This window comes from Pteropus medius, unplaced genomic scaffold, assembly GCF_902729225.1.
Source record: "Pteropus medius unplaced genomic scaffold, Ma_sr-lr_union100, whole genome shotgun sequence".
Classification (NCBI taxonomy): domain Eukaryota; kingdom Metazoa; phylum Chordata; class Mammalia; order Chiroptera; family Pteropodidae; genus Pteropus; species Pteropus medius.
This window is the reverse complement of record NW_024350319.1, coordinates 9,588,820-9,610,568: the sequence shown is the minus strand read 5'-3', so window position 1 is coordinate 9,610,568 and position 21,749 is coordinate 9,588,820. Positions and strand designations below refer to the sequence as shown.

Sequence of the window (21,749 nt, the reverse complement as noted above, 5' to 3'; positions counted from 1 at the left end):
GGAAAACCAATAATATATGATATCTCATGTCCGTCCTTGGAGATCACTTACCTCCACCAACAGTTTAGGTGAAGAGCTACTATGGGAGAATTACTATGGAAGAGCTACTACATTACTATGGAAAACTTTCAGACATTTCCAAAAACAAAATCTTAATATCCATTTCAGCCTTCAAGAAAAGTATGTAGCAATGAGCAATTGGGTCCTTATTTCAAAACAGAAAAAGAACCATGGGATTTTTTAGCTCATCATATCACCACTTTTCAGATTTCCAAGTTATACTTTTTGAGCACGGTGTTGCACATACAAAAAGAATAAACCTGCCCCTTGCTCAAAAGAAAGCTCATATTCTAGATGATCAGGAACCTGTTTAGTCAAATAGCTATGACCAGTACTCAGGAAGTACGAAAGCCCAGAGGAAAGAAGGAACCACTCTGCCTATATGTGGGCACGGCAAGGAAGGTTCACAAAGGTGCCACTTCTTAGCCTCAAGGAAGACCCTAATTTGGCCTTCCTTGAGAGATATAAAGGAGGTAAGGTGGCAACCAGAATTACAGGGAGAATTAAAAGCATTTATGAGCAAAAAGGCAAGAAGGGAAGATTAAAATATTGATTTTTTTGGAGCATGGGAAGCTCAATGATATAAAAGGAGGTGAGAGGAAGAGCGAGAATGAAAACATTTTGCCCTATTTCATACGAGGAAGCAGAGCTATTGCTGTGACTCTCAAACAAGAATGTTAAACAGAAAAAAAGGAGAGATCTGTAGGAATTAAATTCAATTAAATGACTTAAGAGAAGATCAGAATATGTTATTTCATAGCACCTCATTAAATTATGTTAGGATTATTTAAGGAAATTCATAAGGCCTTCCTAAATGGATCACAAGTCATTATTATTTGAAAAATTTACATTAAGGTTTGATTCAAAAATCAAGAAGATAAATCATCCTAGGCAAAAATTAGTTTAGATTAAGCCTTTGTCACATTTAGAATATTCGGGTCTTTTTATTTTGACATTAATTTTTAAAATAAATGCTTACTGAAAACCTATTATTTACCAAGTAAACTCTTAAAATTGATTTTAAGAAATTGAGAAAATACAAAATGAAAGAAAATAAATCAATCTTATTAATGTAAAATTATATGTATTTTTTCTTTAATTAGTAATTCAGTAAGTTAAAAAAAAAAGACTTCACTGGACAATAAGAGTAGACCAATGATATATTTATCGGTAAACAAATTCATCTTGTAAAGCAGAAAAACACATCTGATTATGAGAGCAATCAGACAACAGAAAATCTGAACAGAGTTGCTAAGAGGCAATGATATCAAACCGAACAGAGCTACACAGTTGAGAGTCCTGTGCTTTAGACAAAGGGCTATGAGTCAGTACCTTGAGAGACCCAGAAAGCTGGACCTAAGAAATCAACTTCAAAGGACACAGTCTTCTCTTCTATTAGATGGACTTCTCACTGGGACTTGAGTTTATAAAGTATATTTCCTCTGAGGATGTGATGACTTGAAGAAAAAGTCAAATAAAGGAACCAATAGAAAGGCTTTGCTCATTTTGTGACAGTGCACTTTCTACTGTATGAGTACATAGTTACATGAGATTGTGGGTAAAAAGGAGTTTTAAGAACACTGTGTAGATAATACAAGAGGAGGTCAGCAAAGTGCAGATCAAAGCTCACCCACACTGAACCTTCGGTGAGAGCAAGAGTCTACTTTTCATTATGCCTTCTGGGGACAATATTTAAATTTTAAAAAGTCCTCAAATGTATTGTAAATCATCTTAGACAAAATAAATTTTGATTGTATGTAATGTCTCTATGTCTCAATCTTTTTATCCGTGTGTATGTGGAGGCAGAGTACTATTTTTCCTCCTGAAGATATTATAAGGAGTAAGTGAAATAATGTAAGAAACATAATTGGTCAGTGCGTGGTACAAAGCCAAGTTTTCATCAAATGTTTAAAAAAGAAAAAAAAGTCTCACGTTTATATATCCATTATATTTTGGGCTAAGTTTTTTTTCCCCAATATTTAAGGTATTAAATAATGGCTGATATACCACAAACAGATAAAACAGAAACGCTGACCCAGATTTCTTAAGAATTACACGATCCTCATTAAATGAAAAAATTGTGATTCAAGATAGCTCAATAATAATACTGGTTAATTCATTCTAAAAGAAAGCAACATCTCTTTAGGCTTTGATTTACAACCCATAGTCTTAATGACCCAAATGTGATATTCTGATGGACTTCCAGGTCCTTCAGGAACTATTGCCATTCTCAATCAACTGTCCTTTAATCTAGCTTGGAACTCAGTCTTATTTGATTATTAGCAGTCTGAGCTTAAGTGAATTTAGAAAATTGCATGTTGACACAGAGAATATTTATACATTTTGCAGTCAGATGCTTTAATGCAAGAGATTGGATTACAAATTTCATTCAAAGTAGTTCTAAAAACAAAGTGGTTTTGGTTTTCATTCCAATTTGAAGAGTTTTAGAAAAGGGTGAAGCATAAAGCAATAGGTCTGTTGTCAACTGATAATGTATGATTCATAGGTATTTAATCATCAATGGAAAATAATTTACCAATATAACCATGAACATATCAAGACTAATATTTTGTTTGAAGTTAACACTGAAATACCAACCAGGATCCTGTGCAAACTACTTTTTCAGGAAGGAAAAAAAACATTAATTTTAGGGGATTTATAAAAGTATTATTACTCAAGGAAAGTATTACTAGGACCTCAGCACAACACATTTCACATTTTTAGATTTCTTCAATTATTTACCCAGCATTCGGGACAATCGTCATCTATGATCTACCAAACATGGGAATGTTAAACCTCTAAAACTTCCTTTAATCTGAATAAGAATGTTCCTTATTTCTAAAAGAATAAGAATGTTCCTTATTTCTAAAAGAGGAGATACTAGATTTTTCTCACCATTTGCCACATGCATACATTTCATAAATCTGTCTTCTATAATATGTATATATTTAATCACTTGTTTTCTCATATATAAGCTAATAATAATGCTATAATATCTTTCATTCTATATATGTTCTCAAATTGTTTATAGATTCATAGCCTTGGCATTTTCAATCAACTCTTTGATATATATTTTTTAATATCTTTAACCTATATATTTTAATATCCCTAACCTATTTTTGAATATTGAATACATGAATTATTAACTCAACTTTACACATAAGGAAAATGAGATATTGAGAAATTAAGTGACTAAGAGTACTAAAATGAATTACCAAAATATAAAATGGCAATAAAAAGTTATCTTCCAGTGACAGCTCATATATGCAGTTGAACATATTTATTAAACAGCTGCAGTGAATTCAATACAAAGACAATTTTGTTCACAGACAATAAAAAATGGTTTATCATAACTTTAGCTTCTCTCTCTACTATATTCTGTAAATAGCTACCTATTCTAAAATACTTTTTTAATAATCTTGCTTTGCATTTATTTGTTAACATGTCAGCATTCTTCACTAGAAGAGGTGCTTTAAGAGCTTTAAATTTTCATGTTACTTATTGTTACAGGGTTTTTAGCACATAATAGATGTTCAATAAATGCTTGTTGCATAAATAAATAAAATGCTGATTTGTTGTACTATGTGAGTTGATTCCTTGGGATAGACACTTAGGTTTAGTTAACAACCTGAAAGACCAAAGTGTTTAGAATGTTACAATTCACAGTCATGAAATATCTTGAGTGGCAACAATTTCATGGGCATATACATACAAATGGGCCTGCTCTCTGGTCAAAGTTTATTACCCTTGTCTCTGATTCCTGCCACCTTAGCTTCTAGTTGGCCTGCCATGGTTGTTTTAGAGGTTGTTATCTGTAAGGAGTGAGCAAGCAGCAGTACTTGTCATACAACTTAAAAGAGCATGCAGTAATCAATAAGAGCAATCAATAAGAATGCTAAAATAAACAAATGAATGAATAAATAGATAAAATCAAAATAAAAAAAACTCTCTGTAATCACAATGTGATGCTATCATAATGAGTCAGTCTTATCATATCTCACCTCTATCTCCAATCATTGATCTGTCCTATTGGACTAAGTAATGGTGTTGGATTTCATAAGGCAGTCAGTGCTATTCCCTGCATTTTTCCATTTAGGAACGACTGACAGCAAGAGATTAGCTTTGGGAATTCAACAGAAGTGACCCATGACTTGCAATTTTGTAGGTGCCCGCTAACCATCGGATCACTTCCACAATTCCCATGGACTGCTGTCCATCTCCAGCTCAGCCAGCCATTGTAGTCATGCTTGGTGGTGAAGACAGACAAGGAAAAGGTTTGATGGAGAATTAGAAGCAAGATGCAAAGACAGGCACTCATTATTTTTCCTTGCCAAACGGAAATAGTTTCATTGCTATTTCTTTCTAGCTATAGAGACTTATATATATATATACTGTGAAATAACTTCAGAAAATACAGAATACTATAATGAAGAAAGTAGATATCAGGCATAACCCCACCACACACTCTGCTAACTATTCTTTTGGTTTTTAAGATATATTGCATATCTACATTACGAAATGCAACAGGAAGAAAATCCTGGAATAAGATGAAATCTTTCTTTTTCTCTCAGAGAATTAAAAAAAAATTAAGAACAAATAAAATTAAAACAAGTACAAAACCTAACAAGAATGACAGCATTATCAGAAATCTAGAAGATACACAGGACAGAAAAGGCTTTTAAAAGGAGGAAGAAAAGACAATGATCAAATCAGCCTGTCTCAAAACACCTTGGCACTGAAAAGCTTAAGTACCAGAAGCAAGAGCTCTCAGAAAAAACAAAGAGAGATACAGAGGGAACAGAGTGAGCAGATATCGGGAACAGAGAGAGAAAGAATATAAGGCAGCAGGGATGCGAATGATGTCATCACAAGAAGAAAAGCAACAAAAGAATGAAGACGTCCCCCATATTTCACCCTCGAAAACCACCTATGTAAGTTTGTAAACTGCCTGATTTCTTTGTTTTATTTTTGTTAAACAATAAAATACTTTAGATGGTACAAATGAAAAAAAGACTTCCAGATATAGTCAATATCTCTAACTCAGAAATGGTAAATCATTCAGCATTATATATAATATAATATAATATAATATAATATAATATAATATAATATAATAATATAATATAATATAATATAATATAATATAATATAATATAATATAATAATATAATATAATATAATGTAATGCAATATAATATAATTAATATAATATAATGTATATTATATTATATTATATATACACATATATGTATATATGTATGTATGTATGTGTGTGTGTGTGTATATATATATGTGTATAAAATCAATGAAAGCAACCTAGCTACATATTCCAACCAGAATACTTTCAGTGTATAAAATAAAACATTCTAAAAGGAAGTAAGCTTCTTATCCTAGGCCCATGTCCTATTGCACTGACGGTTCTGTCTACATAGAGGAGAACCCATTGTGCAAGAGATTTCTGGGAAAAACTGATAGAGGTGGTGTGTGTGTATGTGTGTGTGTGAGAGAGAGACAGAGAGAGAGAGAGAGAGAGAGAGAGATTGGAGAAGAGAATTTGTGATGGATTTGCCTCTATGAAATGAAGAGCAATAAAAAATTGGGTGGATTTGTCTTGAATTAAATTTTTTTAACTAAAATGCAATTTTAATTTTATTTGGAACTATTTAGATCTTCTGATTTAAAAACAAAAACAAAAGCAATCAAATGTTGAGGTTCTTCATCCATTTTAGAGTAGAAGAAATAAAGCCTTGAAACTGTAGGAAGTGACTGGTCCAAACTTATCTAGTTAGTGGCAAAGTTGAGTAAGCATTCTCAGTATTTACCTGCTTCTCTTTCTGGGGTTTGCTAAGTGGCATCAGCTACAGATGACACAACATTGCTTTTTCAGAAACAAGGTAAGTTAAAGGCCCTTTCAAGATGGGAAATTGAAACAGCTGCCCTCAGCAGGAGAGGGAGCTGTCAGGGCTGCGATGTTGATCCCATGTGTCTGTCCTCTCCTATAAACTCTCAGCTAAGAGGATACTTCCTCCAGGAGAAGGTCTTTGAATTTAGGGCAGAGGGCATTTTGCTTAATTCTGCCAAGAGGTTTTACAAAATTCTTGCAAGAAAAAGGCTGAGAAAACATTCCTTCTAAGTATGAAATCAGCTCCAGGCAGATTCCAGTAGTTGACTCTTGAGCTGTGCCTGAATAGATTTCTTTGACAGGAGTACAAAAGGTAGGGCATTTCAGTTGAGAAAACAGGGCCAACAGAGATACAAAACTCAAGTGTGTTGGACAGGATAATGAGCAGACTCATTTGGTTAAGCTAGAGAATATTTGTAAGGACCAGTTGGTGACAAACTTAGATAGACGGTCAGGCAAAATTCTCAGGACAAGATGTCAGGTGAAAGATACTATAGATAATGAGAGGCCATCAAAGATTTGTGAGTAGGTGAATGAAATGCAAAAGTGATTTAGGATGATTAATCTGGTAGAAGTATAAAATGCGAATTAAAAGACAAAAGATAGGAAACAATAGATAAAATTTTAATAGTCTAGACATGAGATGAGAAAGAACTTTAAAAGAAAAATAAAGCACATAATCATATAATCAATATTATGAAGCAAGAGGTGGTGGGCTTAATAACAGAATCAGAGTTTGGTTTGGAAAGATGAACCAAATTTTAGACAGATTAAGTTTCACATAGAAAATGCCTAATAACTAACCTAGTTTTAGAGATCAATGTTTAGAAGTGATAGCAGAGATGGAGATGATATATAACAATGACAGCTCACATTATAGGAGTGAATGAATCCTCTTGGAGAGGAAATGTTTCATTTATGCTTAACATAAAACAGGAACAAAAGAAAAACAAAGACCAACATCATAGCTTCTTGGAAGTACAGGAGCAACTGACCAAGTCTGCCAACTTCTACCTGGACTTTCTTGAACAATCTTTGCTTTCCAATGATTCGTGATGACCCACGACTGATAATAGTAGCCAAAGATCTGGAAGGAATTCCATAATCCATCATTCTGAAAGTGAAACCTGAGCAGTTGGAACATGTTGATTACATATCAAGAACCTATATGCTGTTTTCAATATGATACACGTAATGATTTTTTTATGGAGTTAAAAATAAGTCTGCATGATTACCTAAATCATTCAAAAGGTCAGTGGAGGAAAAGTGACAGCTTGGAATATTATCAATATTATAATATGGATGTAAAATAATTCATAATAGTAACTTACATTTACCAATGCTTATCATGTGCTGAACCCTAGCAATGAAATTTATTAATATTATTTAGTTTACTTCTAATGAAAGTGCAGAGGGCAGATAATATTATTTCACACTTACTTTACACATGGGAAAACTAAAGCACAGAGAGGTTTTACACTTGGCCTAAGTCACACAGATAGGATGTGGGGAACAGTCATGTGCTATATAATCTATGGCAAAGAAACAACACCTACTCCCATCCATCATTATAACCCAAATCTGGATGAACTTCCTCTGGCTTGAAATTTTACTGTAACAAGTCTATAGTTATAGACATAACACAGATGAGTCTCTCACACACACACACGCGCACACACACACACACACACACATACACACTTACACTTGTGAGAAAAGAAAGGACTAATGGGTATTTTAACTAAATCAATGAAACAATCCTTGATAAAGCTACCCTTGGTCAAAACTCACATTTCCAGTTCATTTAACAAAAAGACCTGAAGTTACCATTTCTGATAGGACCTATGGTTACATTTCAAAATTCATAATAGAGATGGATCTCACCTTCACTAATGTCTCCACATACAGTGTTTCAAGCAGAATACAGTCCGTTTTTAAGAAGTGCAGAAATGTTGTTAACCTTAATTAGATGTAATTGTCACACTTTCATTAGCTATTAACATTATGTAAAGATAAACTAATGCATAATGAGTTCTTTCATTGTCACATAATTGTAATTTTAATGATTACATTATGACCATTATAATACAGTGCATATTTTCAATTTTCCCATTAGTAGGTAATTATTTATAAGGTTTTCTATTACAATCTGTCCATAGAGACCAAGTTATTAATGCCTTCATTTTCCTATAATGATGACCACAGTGTTGAAATCAATCTGATGGCCACAGGGAGAATTGCAAAGTAACATGGAAAGAACAACAAAACTACAACCATGAAGTCAGCTCATTGAAAACATGCCTAAGGACATTTCAAGATGGAGAAAAATAATAAATTAGTATTCTTATAAGAAGTTCTAGTTTTTAAGGTTTCCTCAAGTACATTTTCCCGCATTTTTGTGGGCTTTAGTCTCTAACTCTTTCCTAAAGCAGTTTTCATGGTATGAAATATTCAATAGCCTAACCTTTGAAAAATGTCTTTTAACAGTTTTCACAATTTGGAGAATTAAATTAACATTCTACAAAGCCATTTCTGGGAAATTTTTTGAATTGTTCAATCTCAAGGTTGTATGTCAGGAAGTAAAATGCTGATGAACTGTATGATTCAACCCTTAAATATGTTGAAGAGTAGGGGACATTTGTTAGAACAAAGGAAAAGGGTGACATGTTGGGATGATTATGGGTCCTGAAAACTAACCAAAATCACAATCACAATAACATCTAATAGAGCTTTTGCTTTTAACCACTACCTCTGAGAACTCACAGATCTGCTCATTATTCTTTCTGTGAAGACAGAGACTATTTGATGGACTTGGAAAGATGTCCAGGAGTATGCAAAGAGCTTTAGAAATGCAGCCTACTAAACACCTGACTTTAGCCGGTTGTGTTTCTTGGGCTTGAGACCTCATATGAAGGCATCACAAACCCTTCAGGGCTTCCCTGTAGACTTTTGAAACTATATTTGCCTCCTGCATTACACTAGGGCTGCCTTAATTATCTTTGAATCCCTGGCACCTTGCACTCTACAAGGTTTGTAGAAGAAATTAATAAACTATCCAAATTTAAACCCCAAATTTCAAAGTAGCTCATATATTTTTTAACTTGATATTAAAACTAAACAGATTTTAACACGGCTCAGGGTCTGTCTGTGAGAAAAGCTGTTGGCCAAAGCTCAATAAATATGTATTCATATAGTTTGGTGATAAGATTTGAATGTTTTATTTTTCCATTCAAATAGAATCAAGCATCCTGGCACATAATAGGTGACTAATTCTCAAACTGTGGTATGTAAAAGACACTCCTAGGGAAATGATTAATGTTCAGAGCCCTAGGTTCTATTCTTAGAGATTCTGAATCCACAGGGTTGAGAGATTATGTTTTTATCAAGACCCTCCAGAAGATTCTGAAACAGATGGAATAGAACACATTTGAGAAACACTGCAGCTGGTCCTCAGTTCAATAGTGGGAAAGCCACATGGACCAGTAAACATGGCACTAATCTTAGATGTAGAAGACTCCGTGACCTAAGCTTTACTACAATAAGAGGTGTGACCTTGAGAAAGTCACTAGATATACCCTAGTCTTGGGTTTCTTCACTGATGAGTTGTGTGTTGGACTCATTTAGGAGTTTCCTCACTGAGATTGCTGTACAAGGAGACCATAAAGTTGACTACAGAGATTCTTGAGCCAGGTATAAAATTTCAAAAAGTCAAATATGAATAATTTATTCAACCAATATCCAAAAGTCTTATTAATACATTCACTTTTAGAACTATATCCTCTAGTTATGAAAATTTCTGATGACAGTATATTTGTCTCAGATTTATAGACCGAGAAATGAATACTACTTAACAAATGTAGGGTGATTTTTGTTTTTTGTTGATCACATCTTTCAAAGCATAAAGCTCACAGGGGTAAATTGTGCAAAGGAATATTAGTATGAAAAACGTTGAGACACAGTGGGATGGAGATTTCTAAGTTCTGGTCCAACCTTAAGAGTTATTGGCCAATATCACTTCTTAAATTAAGGAACTAACAATTCCAGACAGCCTCGAGTCATCCACTCAGCAATTAGCTAGTGAATGTAACCTATGTGCCAGGCACTATTCAAGGGGGTAGAGATATAGCACTGGGTAAAATGCAGTCCTGCTCTCATGGCACTTACAATTTAGTGGAGGAAGGCAGAATAGAGCAAATACATAACATATTAGGCCCTGACAAGTGACATAAAAGAGTTTGGTAAATAAGTTGGTGGGTCGGGGAGGGGGCAGGTGGAGGATGTTGTCAAGGAAAGGTTTTCTGATGTGACATTTGAATCAAAACCTAAGGAAAATGAGGGAGAAAAATCATAAAAATATCTGGGGGGACTCCAGACATATTGAGTCATAGAATACATGTTTTTCAAATAGAAAGATTATTCATCTTCTATATTATCATAAACCTTACTTACGCTAATATATTTATGAGCTCATGTTCTGGGCAGACTCCAGGTTTGGAGAAAAGCACATGGTCATGATTTCTTAACAGGGCTTGTGGAGACACAGGTGAGATTTCTAGTCTTCTGATTATCTCATAATAAGGTAAAGCCTGGACTTTGACACAATATTTACTTTTGCTGCTTCAAGAACAAATCTTGGTTTGCCACACATCCTTGTGGTCAACATATTTTTAGTTCGCTCAGGGATTTTTTTTTTTTTGTAATGGCAGGGTTTCTCAGCTCCTTTCATCTTACCTACTGACAGCCTGATGAGCATGATTTATATATATTAAAAATAAAGTGGTGAAACTGATGCAAAGAACCTGCCAACACATGCCAGGATCTCTGATGAGTTCCCACTAAAACCAGAGAATATGTTTCAAATATCAGTGGATTCCCCACATCTAGGACAATGTCTGACACCTAGTTAGTACCCAGGGAATATGTGCTCAAAGAATGAGTAAAATGTTTGTAAAATACTTGAATAATGCTACATTTCTGTGCTTCCTATCTCAAACCGAAAAAAAAAAAAAGCTCTGCCGAAATAGAGTAGCTTGGTGTGAGTGTATGTGGATGAGCGTTTGTGGGTGTATGTTAGTAAACAGGATATTTTCTATACTTTATGAGAAAGCATGGCAGCTGCTTGCTAAGCTCGTAATAGATAAAGCTTCTAGTTTTACATCTTTGAAAGCCCCTATTTGCATAGATCTTATACAGAAGGCAGACGTTAGAAGTGGAAATAGTATATGATCACCAAATCTCACTTGTGCTAGAAAGTTCTGCCTATAGTTTGTGATTTTTGGAAATGTGGATGTGCTGACAACAAAATTAACTTCTCCAAAGAACTGAGAATTGCCTACTCTCATCATCCCTCTCACTATAATTTACATGACTTGACGAAATTAGACTGTTATTTTCATTGGGGTGATCTGCAAAATCATAAAACGATGTGTATTTTGGGAATGCCTAATTAACTCTCGTTAGTTCCACTGAGGTTTCAGCTACTGACATAAGCATTGCAAATATGGAGGTATTCACATCTAGTTTTAGTAACCACCAAGAGATACTCAAAGGACCTGAAAAAAAATATATTTAGAAATCAGACAATAATGAGATCCAAATCAAATGGGGAGCCTATGGGTATAAAATCAGATATACAGTGTTTTGCCCAAACTTGCTTTGCAGCAAATAGCAAGAAACTTTTATAGTTGAAGCCAATATCAATAATCAAAACAGCAGAATTACAGTTATACACGCAAAGTCCATCCCTATTCACAGTTTACATCACAAACGTTAACTAATATTGATCAAGCTGTTTTTCACAAAAGTTTGCTTTAACATATAATCAGCATCTGAAGTGAGAGCCATGTTTCCTAGACAATTGCCAGTACCTTGTGTCATACTTGTAAATAATGGGCTGCTCCTACTGAGTGCCATCTGCTTAATATAGAAAAATCTTCATCTTCATTAGGAAATTCTTCTTATTATTTAATATTTATTGAATATCCACAATGTGCTTGGCAGAAAAAAACACCAGAAACACACTCTCTGCCCACCGAGAATCCACCTGCTAAGGAAAATATGATGAACCAGTTATGCAGTCATTTCTGTTTTTTACATATTTTATGTAAGGGTGACATAATTGCCAATGGTTCACTCTTTAGAAGTCTCCTCTCCTAATTAAAGTGGAACAGTGAGCTATCAGATGAGTTATGAGTGAAGTAAAGATAGAAAAGAGATAAAGGGCAAATTAATTGTGATCACTAGGAAGCATAAGTGAAATTTGCTCCATTGATGGAAGAAAATTTAATACACTCCTAAGTAAACCCAACTGTATTTGTTAGGGACTGACGGATTAGGACAATATAATGTATTAGAAATAAAGAATATATTGGAGAAAAGTCACCTTGAAAAGCAACCATTCTTTGTTTTGCATTTATCTTCAAAGGTTCTGTGCCTCCACAAAGATATAAGTATGCTATGGGATACTCATTTTATCACAAGGGTATTAACATCTTAGTTAATAAAGATTTAATGGTCTTAGATCTACTAACTACAAGATTTAAGACAGATTGACAATCCCTTCCAGAAACCTCCAAACAAAACTCCTTCTCTTTTTCCTACAGTCCAATCAACAAAAATTAAAAAAAAAATTGACCTATTTAATATTGCAACTGTATACAGAAGCATTCTTGAGAATAAAAGACCTATTCATACCAAGAGACTGTTACACACGTGCCTGTAATAGTGCCTTTGCATGAATTATCTAGCACTAACTTCAATTATCCTTTCAGTGAAAATTATCAATTAAAAATGTATTTTTGCTCCAATACTTGAATATCTTAAGTATGTTATTTTTCTTTCAGAGCCTGAATTCTAACCGAGTCTCCACTTCTTATGGAAAAAGTTTCCCTGTCACCTTGCCGATGTTTCACTGTTTCGGGTTTTATTTTATTATTTTATTTTACACTATTCATTAAATTATATGCTTTTCTAATTAGGTTACTTTTTGTGCTGAAGTTTTGTTTTTCACAAATCAGCGATACCCATTGCCCCAGTTTTCAATTGGAACATGGTGAGTCAGAGAATGGAATATTACCCAATATCTTAATTTTATGCATATACTTCCTAGATAATCACCTCACCCAGATAATTTAGGCAAAAGAGAAATTACATATTAGTGGAGGTAAAGCTGTGATGATGGCAATTGTCAAACAGTGCCAATATGAACTTTAAATGAATATAATTTGAAAGAAATAACATGGCAGAGGGATAATGACTAGCTCGTATATTGTCAGGGTAATAAATACCTAATGAGCAAAATTGTAGAACAAATAGTAGGTTGAACATACACCCAAATGTTGATTCCTGACTCAAAGTCAGAGAACAGAATGATTTGTCTCTCTGTCGAGAATGATAAAGCATCACTTCCTCATAAGCTAATGAGCAGCACCATCTGGCACGATTACAAAGGAGCAAGATCTTAAGAAAGTGAAGAATAAAATGATAGAGCAGCAGTAGGATTTTTGTAGGAGGTTAAAAAATTTCTCATCATTAAAAAATAATCATAATAAAAATAATTTTAGATGTTCACATAACACTACAGCAATAGTATAAAGATTACAGGACCAAATGTTTTCAAGATAATTAAATATGGTTCCTGATATCTTTAAGTCTTTCTCTATCACAGTGGTTCTGAAAGTATGGTCCCAGGAACAGCAGCAACAACAACATTACCTAGAAATTTGTTAGAAATGCAAAATCTGGGCCTTGCCCCAGAACCACCAACTCAGAAACTCTCGGGGCAGGCCCAGTAATTTGCGTTTTAAACAGCCCCTGCAGGTAATTCTGACGTAGGCTCATATTTGGGAACCAATGCTCTACCAAACTAAATAAGAATCAGAGGTTTGCAGAACAAATTGCCTTAAATTCCTATCTTAATTGCATGGTTTCTGAACGTATATATTTTCTTCTTTTTAAGCTACTTTGGTGTACCCTCTGAGACAAGTCTGCCTGAATCTTTTGTTTATTTAATTGTTTTTCCATCTCTTGGTCATTCATTCAGCAAATATTAAATTTCTCTAATGCTGTACACCATATATATCAGTAACAAAAACAGACAATGAAGCCTGCCTTTAAGGACTTTATATCCTAGTGGAGGACACAGGCAAAAACAATAAATAATGAAATAATAGGCACATTATACAGAATGTCTGAAGGTAAACAATGCTATGGGGGATAAAAGAACAGTAAGACAAGGTAAGGAGAACTGGGAATGCTGGTTATGGGAAGTGGGGATTTCTATATTAAGTAATATCATGGTACACTCATTGATTGAATGACAAATGAGCAAATGCTTGAAGGAGATGATAGAGTGGATCATATGACACATGGGTAGGAAGGGTGATCCAGCAGAGAGCTAAAGTGAAGGTTTGAAGGAGGGAACATGTCTAGTGTGTTTGAGATACAACTAGGAAGTCCGTGGGGCTGGGGCAGAGTGAATATGAAGGAAATTTAATAATGAAGGTCAAAGAGGAAACTAAGGGCCAGATCACCATGGAACTCATTGTAAGTCACTAAAAGATTCTAATGGAAATTGGGAACTATCCTAGGATTTTGAGTAGAAGAGAAACATGATCTGAATTATAACAAATGTTTTCATTAATTTTCCTCTAAGTCTCTGTACAACTTCATTAACCATTTATGTAGTGGGTTGAGAGATACTGCTACCATTTTTTCCTTTTTACTTATGTCCATCATGAAGTTTTATATAAAAGTATTTTCACTAAGGCAAGTCACTTTCTTTGTGAACAAAGAAAATGCTTTCTGGGAGACAATTAGAAGATAGAGTTTGGGTAATAATCAGTTCTCCTTTACTTAGGTCTTGTTTTCTGCTTTCTGTGGTGGTTGTTGTATTTGCTTCTTAAGGCCTAAGAGTATAACCTTGGGTTTGGGTGCTAAGATTTGTTTTTTTTTACCATGCAATTGACGGCTAAAAGAATTGTGAATGAAGTCTTGGAACGTGATTTGCCACTGAAGTGAAACTAAAATGGAAACCCGTATTTGAGGAATGGCTCTGTCAGTGACTTATTAAAAACCTAGTGCCCAGTCACAAAATCTCTACAGAAGGTAATAGATTTGCCAACCTTTTGGTAAGGCAGAGCAAGGGGTAGTCTCTCTGAGTAGAACTGTGGAAACTTTTACATCAAAATCCAATCCTAGAACTCGCCTCATTTGGTATTACTGTGACCCCTATTACTAAAGTAAACTGTTTTGAAATTCGTAAGTATTTCAGTGAGTGGCAAAGGGACTTGTAAACTTAAAAAAAAAAAAAATACTATCAGGTATTATTTCTTTCATTCATTTGCTCATTTATTTATACATTAATCAATAAAATGTTCACTGAATACCTGTTAGAATCAAACACTATATTAGTTTCTGGGGAAACAATTATGTAAGAGCTAGTATTCCCCCAAAGAGTTTATGGACTACTTGAAGAGATTAGACATAAATGGCAATAATATGTAGTAGAGAATAATAATTTCTATTTTTAAAAAAGTCCAAATGCTATGGATTTTCAGAGCAGGAAATATGAGTTCTAATTAGAGATATTTCAAAAGGCTTCATGAAAGAGGTAACATTTGATTTGGTCATAAAGGATGCATTCGTGTGCATGGTGATAAGAGGTAAATACAGTTTAGGCAGAGGGAGCAATCTCTGCAAAGGCACTGAGACAAGGCTATATTAGCAGTTACCCATGTGCAAGGCAAAGGGCCTAAACTCGAGCAGCGGTTGTGGTAATTATAGAAAAAAAGAAAATGAGTTGTTGCTGAAGTCATTTCAAAGAAACCTGAATTATCTGTAGACAATTCAGCTGAAAGAAGTAGAGTGTAAACAACACACTTGTTTGGTATTTTGTTGGCAAACTACCACTATATTAGGTCTGAGAATAAAATAGATATGGGCACAGTCCCTGTCCTTAAGAAGTATATTGTCCAATGATAGAAATGGATAAATAAACACAATGAGCACAGATTAGTATGTCCCTTGTTGAAGTCTTAAGGACTTCTGGGCCCCACGCTTAAATGGCCAAGAACAGGGCCCAGTTACAAAAATTGGGATTCAACGACAAGCAGATTACCAAGCCAGTTTGGGAAATAGCTATTCTTTACTTACACGTTTCTCTGGTGCAAGGAATAATGAAATGTTGTCTAGTGCCTTCCTTCAAAGCAATATAAAATAGCGCAATTCAAAGTGTCATCTACAGATTAACAGGATTTGCCTGACCTGGAAACTTGTTCAAAATGCAAATTCTCAGACTCCACCCCAATCATCTGAATTAGCAGGTCACTGTATGCGCATTAAAGTTTGAAAATTATTGTAGTATAAAAAGAAAGACATAATATAGGATGAAAAGTTTCAAGATAACTAACTCTCTTGAGAGTCAAGGCACGGAAGAATTAAAGAAAAAAGATTGCCCCAGCTCATATTTTTTAAAGACAATGGAATAACTACTCTTAATTTTCTTATTTTAACATAAACTTGGAGACAGAGATCGTAAATCAAACAAAAAAATAAAATTAAAGGAGAGGAGAAATCCAAATTATAGTAGAAGTAAACCAACTGCAGAGATTAACCATATGACTTAAACAGGAAAAGAAAAAAGGAAAGACCTTTAAAGCCTATATAAACTTTAGATGTGTGAACATATTCTAAAGAGGCTGCTAATTTCAGGCCTATTTGTCTTTGAGTTTCACATCTTTTGTAGTGTTCTAAAGTCTTTACATGGAGGGGATGTTCAAGATAAGTATCTAGTGGGATTTTCTTTCTATACTGGCCACATATGTAGCCATTCTGCCAAGGAGAATATTTCTCTAAGTAGGCTGGTTGCAAATCCTGACTTCTACAAACAGTGATCTGCACAGCCAACCTTTTTAAAATATGGTCATCAAATCTTAGATATTTCCCTTTTTTAATCCTACACTTAGCTGCCTTGTCAATATATTATAGTTTCACCCTGTGTGTGTGCACATACACGTCTGTGTGTGTGTGTGTGTGCATGTCTGGGTTTTTAAACACATGACAGGTTGGTACTGATATCTTGATAAATGACAAATGTCCCTGCCATCTTCCCATTATTAAAATAGATTCTTCCCTCTTTCTTATTGAATTTTTAATTTCCAGCACAAGTGTATTATAGAGGAGGCCTAATATAGGTCACTGGATGCCATCATGAATAATGGGAAAAAGGAAGTCTCCTGTTTCCCAATGCCTGTTAGTTTGAAAACACAGCCCTGGATGGCTTCTTATGCTTTTTAACTCAGGAGTCCTATGGGTTTGCCCATGACTGCTGTGTGAACTTATTGTTCCTGCCAAATAGATCAGCTGAGTGGAAACATTAATTTATTATTTTAACAGAGGCGTGTCAACATTGCTCTTGAAAAGGTGCTGAGATGCTATATTTGCAAAGACTATCTTCAAAAAAAAAAGAAAAAAAAATGCCGTTTTTAATACTGTGTCCTGTCTTTCAATCCAAGAAAACTTTGTACTTTGCCTATTTTCTCCTGGTTCAGATTTTTCTGAATACCTATTATTCTGGGTTAGAAATAAGTAGACATCTTTGTTTTCACAGTCTAGGTAGAGTAATAGTACTTATTTAAGTGAACTAGGCAAGTTTCTGTGCCTTGTGCTTGACTAAGGCTAGCAGCTTTGTTTTTGTTTTTGCCCCTCCCCCTTGCTGCACTGTATATATCGAGGCAGCTTGCCAGCCACGTATCTCAACAGAGGGGACTCGAAATGTTCTCAAATTCTCAGGGAGAGGCTTGAAATATCTCACTCTAGAAACTACTAAAGGTTTGCAAACTTAGGGAATGCGAGCCAATTTAATCCCTAAATGTGATCACAGAGCGGCGCAAGAAACTTTCAAAATGGACAAGCTAAAATGGAAAAACCCGGGCCACACTTAAACCCCACACGAGATGACAAAACCGGCCCCAGCAGAAGGCAGTGAGAAATGACACATCACTGATATCTTTTTCTCTCCTTAAGACTGGGTGAGAATGGATGGAGCACGCTGGCAAAGATTAGCCAGGTAGCCATCTTGATATTACCAGTTCCCATTTTGATAGTGTTTTCTGAAAGTGACTGTTGTGTATCCTTTTTCCTAAATGATCCTTAAAAGTAACTCTCTCTCCTCTCATCCTCTGCACCTGCGGCAGTAACATCTTAAACCATCGATCTATTTGCTGCTGGCTTTCATTAATTTCATCCATCCCTGAAGGCGGAGCCACATTGGTGCCAGCTAATTAAGACCGATTTAGAGCAGCTCACGGCCCTTTGTCAACCCTGAATTAGCTTTGCACTTTTAACAGGGATTATAGCTTTATCAATTATTACTTAATTAAATAATGTGCATGCATTTGCCAACGTATTTCTAAAGTGGGATGTAAGTTGTAACTGCCTCCCTACCCATATCACACACTGGCTCTCTGTTGCTTCTTCAGGAGAGTTAACATTCGTTTTGTATCTATACATAGCCAGGTATATAACCACGTTCTTCAAATGTTGAGTGTGGCACCATGCAACACCACAGCCCTACAGCACCTCTAGGGTATTTCAGTCTTAAGATGTATTAATGCAGATATGTGAATGTCAGTAGGCTAATATTATCTATGCATACCAATAGTTCAAAGGGAAAAAGAGTTCCATTTTGGCTCAGGTTTCTGGTTTGTTGAAACTTGTTTCCCAGAAAAATATTTGGTAAGTGAAAATATAAAGGTGACCACTGCCCCAAAAGACCTAGAATTGCAAAGGACAAGCAGCCTTCTCTTTCTGTTCTTCCAGGCTTTCCAACAAGGTCACTCTTTCTAATTAACAAGCTGAATAATTTTAGTAACTGATAAGAAAGCAAATTAAATTTCATTTGATTTAAAAAAGGATTCTAATATGCTTAAGGTTAGTATGAATTCACTCTAAGAAATTTAACAGTGTATATATTTCTTTTACTACTTCATATTTTCTCAATAAAGAATCCCTTAAGACAAAAATAAAAACCACTGGAAAAATAAAAAGATGCTCAATATAATGGGGAAGAGGCTTGTATTTTTTTTTTTTTTTAAGAAAGGACGTGAGAATTTGAAGAAGCCTGTTGAGAGGAAAATTTTTCTTTAAGAAACCCAATTTAATCATTTACCTATCATGCATCACTTTAACTATTAAGGACAGAATTTTTAAAAATTCTAGAAATTATGTACCATAATGGTGATATAACCTCTCCATTAAAAACTCGAAGAAAATAAGCCCTTGCTAAAAAGTTCCAATAAGCACAAGCAAATCAAAATAGCTTTACAACAAATATTAAATTCAATGGGCCTATCTATTTACTCACTCTCTCAATGATGTATACCATTTAACTTACTCTTATTGACTTAGGAGAAAAATATTTACAACTTTTGTTAAGATATAACCAATATACACTTTGTGAGCATGGACCCACATGAATGCTTGCCATAAAACATTGTCTTTAAACCAAAGCAATAATTCATAAAGATCTATGCAGCCCTATGTTCATGGCAGCAAAATTTACAATAGCCAAGATATGGAAACAACCTAAATGCCCATCAACAGATGATTTGATAAAGAAGTTATGGTTCATATATACAATGGAATATTACTCAGCCATTAAAAAAGGAAATCCTACCATTTGAGACAACATGGATGGACCTAGAGGTTATTTTGCTGAGTGAAATAAGTCAGACAGAGAAAGATAAATGCCATTGATTTCACTTATATGCAGATCTAAGGAACAAAAAGAACAAACTAATTGAAAACGGACTTACAAATATAGAGGACAATTTGATGACGGTTGATGGGGTGCTGGGAGAAAGGGGTGAACGGTTTAAAGAAGTACAAATTAGTAGTTGATAGATGGTCACAGAGTTGGGGAGCACGGCATAGGGAATGTAGTTAGCATTAATGTAATGGCTAGGTGGAGAACCAGAGGAAAGAAAGAGCAATCAAGGGGATCATTGAATAAATTATATAAATATCTAACCACTGTCCTGTATACTTGAAACTAATAAAGTTTTTAAAAAATTTAAAAAAGGCTTTGTTGATGCAAAATAATTTAAAAATATTTACAGTAGTAATATTGATGGTTGTGCCGTTATTCTTATTTTAAGATCATTGTATATATGTTGTAGGATAAAGCAGATGAGTAAACTACACTGTTGTCTCTAAGACCTAGGATTATCAATGTGGCAGAAAGAATAAACAAATGTGAGACTGATAGGGTAAATTAAAAACCTGGTAGCCCTGATTTCAGTTTTAACTCATAATGACTTTATCTTCAGCCTTTTTTTCATTTGCCTTGAAAATACTTGCCTGTGGCGCTTACGGCTGTAGCATTTACCCTAATATAACTTGCGGATTACAGTCTCTACTTTACCCCCAAAGTTTGCCATGAAATATCTCGCTATTGTTATTATTTTTTGTATCACTCTAGTATATTGATAGTCTTTGGAAACAAATGACATCATTCTATTTATAGCATTCTGTTTTTAGTGGTTTGATAGCCAAAGATGTCAAATCTTAGAAAACGGGGCTTTCCTACGCATGATGTTAAATGAACCCTGGCAGCGAGCTACACGTTTTTGTCTAATGGGAAAAGTGTTAATATATACGGCATATGTTGTTGATATACTACCTCTGTCCAATGAAAAGACCAAGAACCAAAGACCAACCCAGTAGCAATGAGCACTGTAGCACCAAGATTATGCTCTGTTAAATATCAAAAGTACCAGAGTTCTTTGAGAAATGTCTTAATCCAGATTTGTATCAGAATATGTACAAGAAGAGCCTGAAACATCCTATAATACCAGGAAGTAAAGAAGTGATCCAAGACTACTAAAGACATGTCAAAAAGACTGAAAAGCCAATTTGAAAGTTCTCACAGCCCAAAATAGGACAACTTGAACATAAGAATAGAATTTTAATGAACTAAAATATTTAAAATATATGTTTAAGTATATAAGTCATTATGTAAATATTGATAATAATAAACTTACTGGTCACTTTTGGATCATGTTAAGGAACCGAAGCCTTAAAACTGATAAGGTGAAAGGACTGGTACTATCTATCTCATGGTAACCCAATGGTTAAGGAGGGCAAATTTCTCTTTATAAAGGGTATCAGCAGACAAATGAACACGAAATGATGAAATATCACCATTTTGTAACCTCTAATGAATTACTAGATATAGACAATGATCATTAATGATTTCTAGCATATGAAAAGAGAAAACTAGACAGTATTCCTCTTGGTAAAAGTATCACCTAATGGTCTTGGCAAAAAAAAAAAAAAAAAAAACCGGATCCCAGCAAAGCCTCAAAAATAGAAAAATAGAAATATCAACATAGAAGACATGTCATGGGGTAAATGGGGTAGCAGGGCAAGTGACTAGGTTCCCCCACCACCCCTCAATAATAGAGCAAGATAGAGAGAAGAAGCTATAGGTTGAGAGGAATATAGGTGACCTATCAATACATTGCAATGTATAGACCTCATGCTCATTGCACAATGTATGGACCTTAATGGTAATCCTGATTCGAATTAATTGTTAAAAATATTAATGAGATTTTTGGAAAAGTTTGAAAACAGACTAAATATATGTTATTAAGGAAGTATTGCTGATTTTTATGTAACACAATGGGCATTGTATTTATTTTTTAGAATCTTTATTTTTTAGAAATACATGCTAAAATATTTATGAATGAAATAATATGATGGCCAGCATTTCGTTCAAAATAATCCT

At 34.5% G+C, this 21,749-nt stretch overlaps 1 protein-coding gene across 10 annotated transcripts in view; it reads right to left on the bottom strand.

Annotated features, from left to right (window-relative positions):
- ST6GALNAC3 (ST6 N-acetylgalactosaminide alpha-2,6-sialyltransferase 3) overlaps window positions 1-21,749 on the bottom strand; it is a 478,754-nt gene that overhangs the window by 159,285 nt on the left and 297,720 nt on the right. The window contains exon 4 of one of the 10 annotated variants that reach the window (XM_039838624.1): window positions 11,912-12,008. The exons of the other annotated variants lie outside the window; for them this stretch is intronic. Within the exon in view, the coding sequence (XP_039694558.1) occupies window positions 11,927-12,008 (82 nt within the window). The 3' untranslated portion in view covers window positions 11,912-11,926. Of the gene's footprint in view, window positions 1-11,911; window positions 12,009-21,749 lie in introns of those variants that run through there. 10 annotated transcript variants of the gene reach the window in all.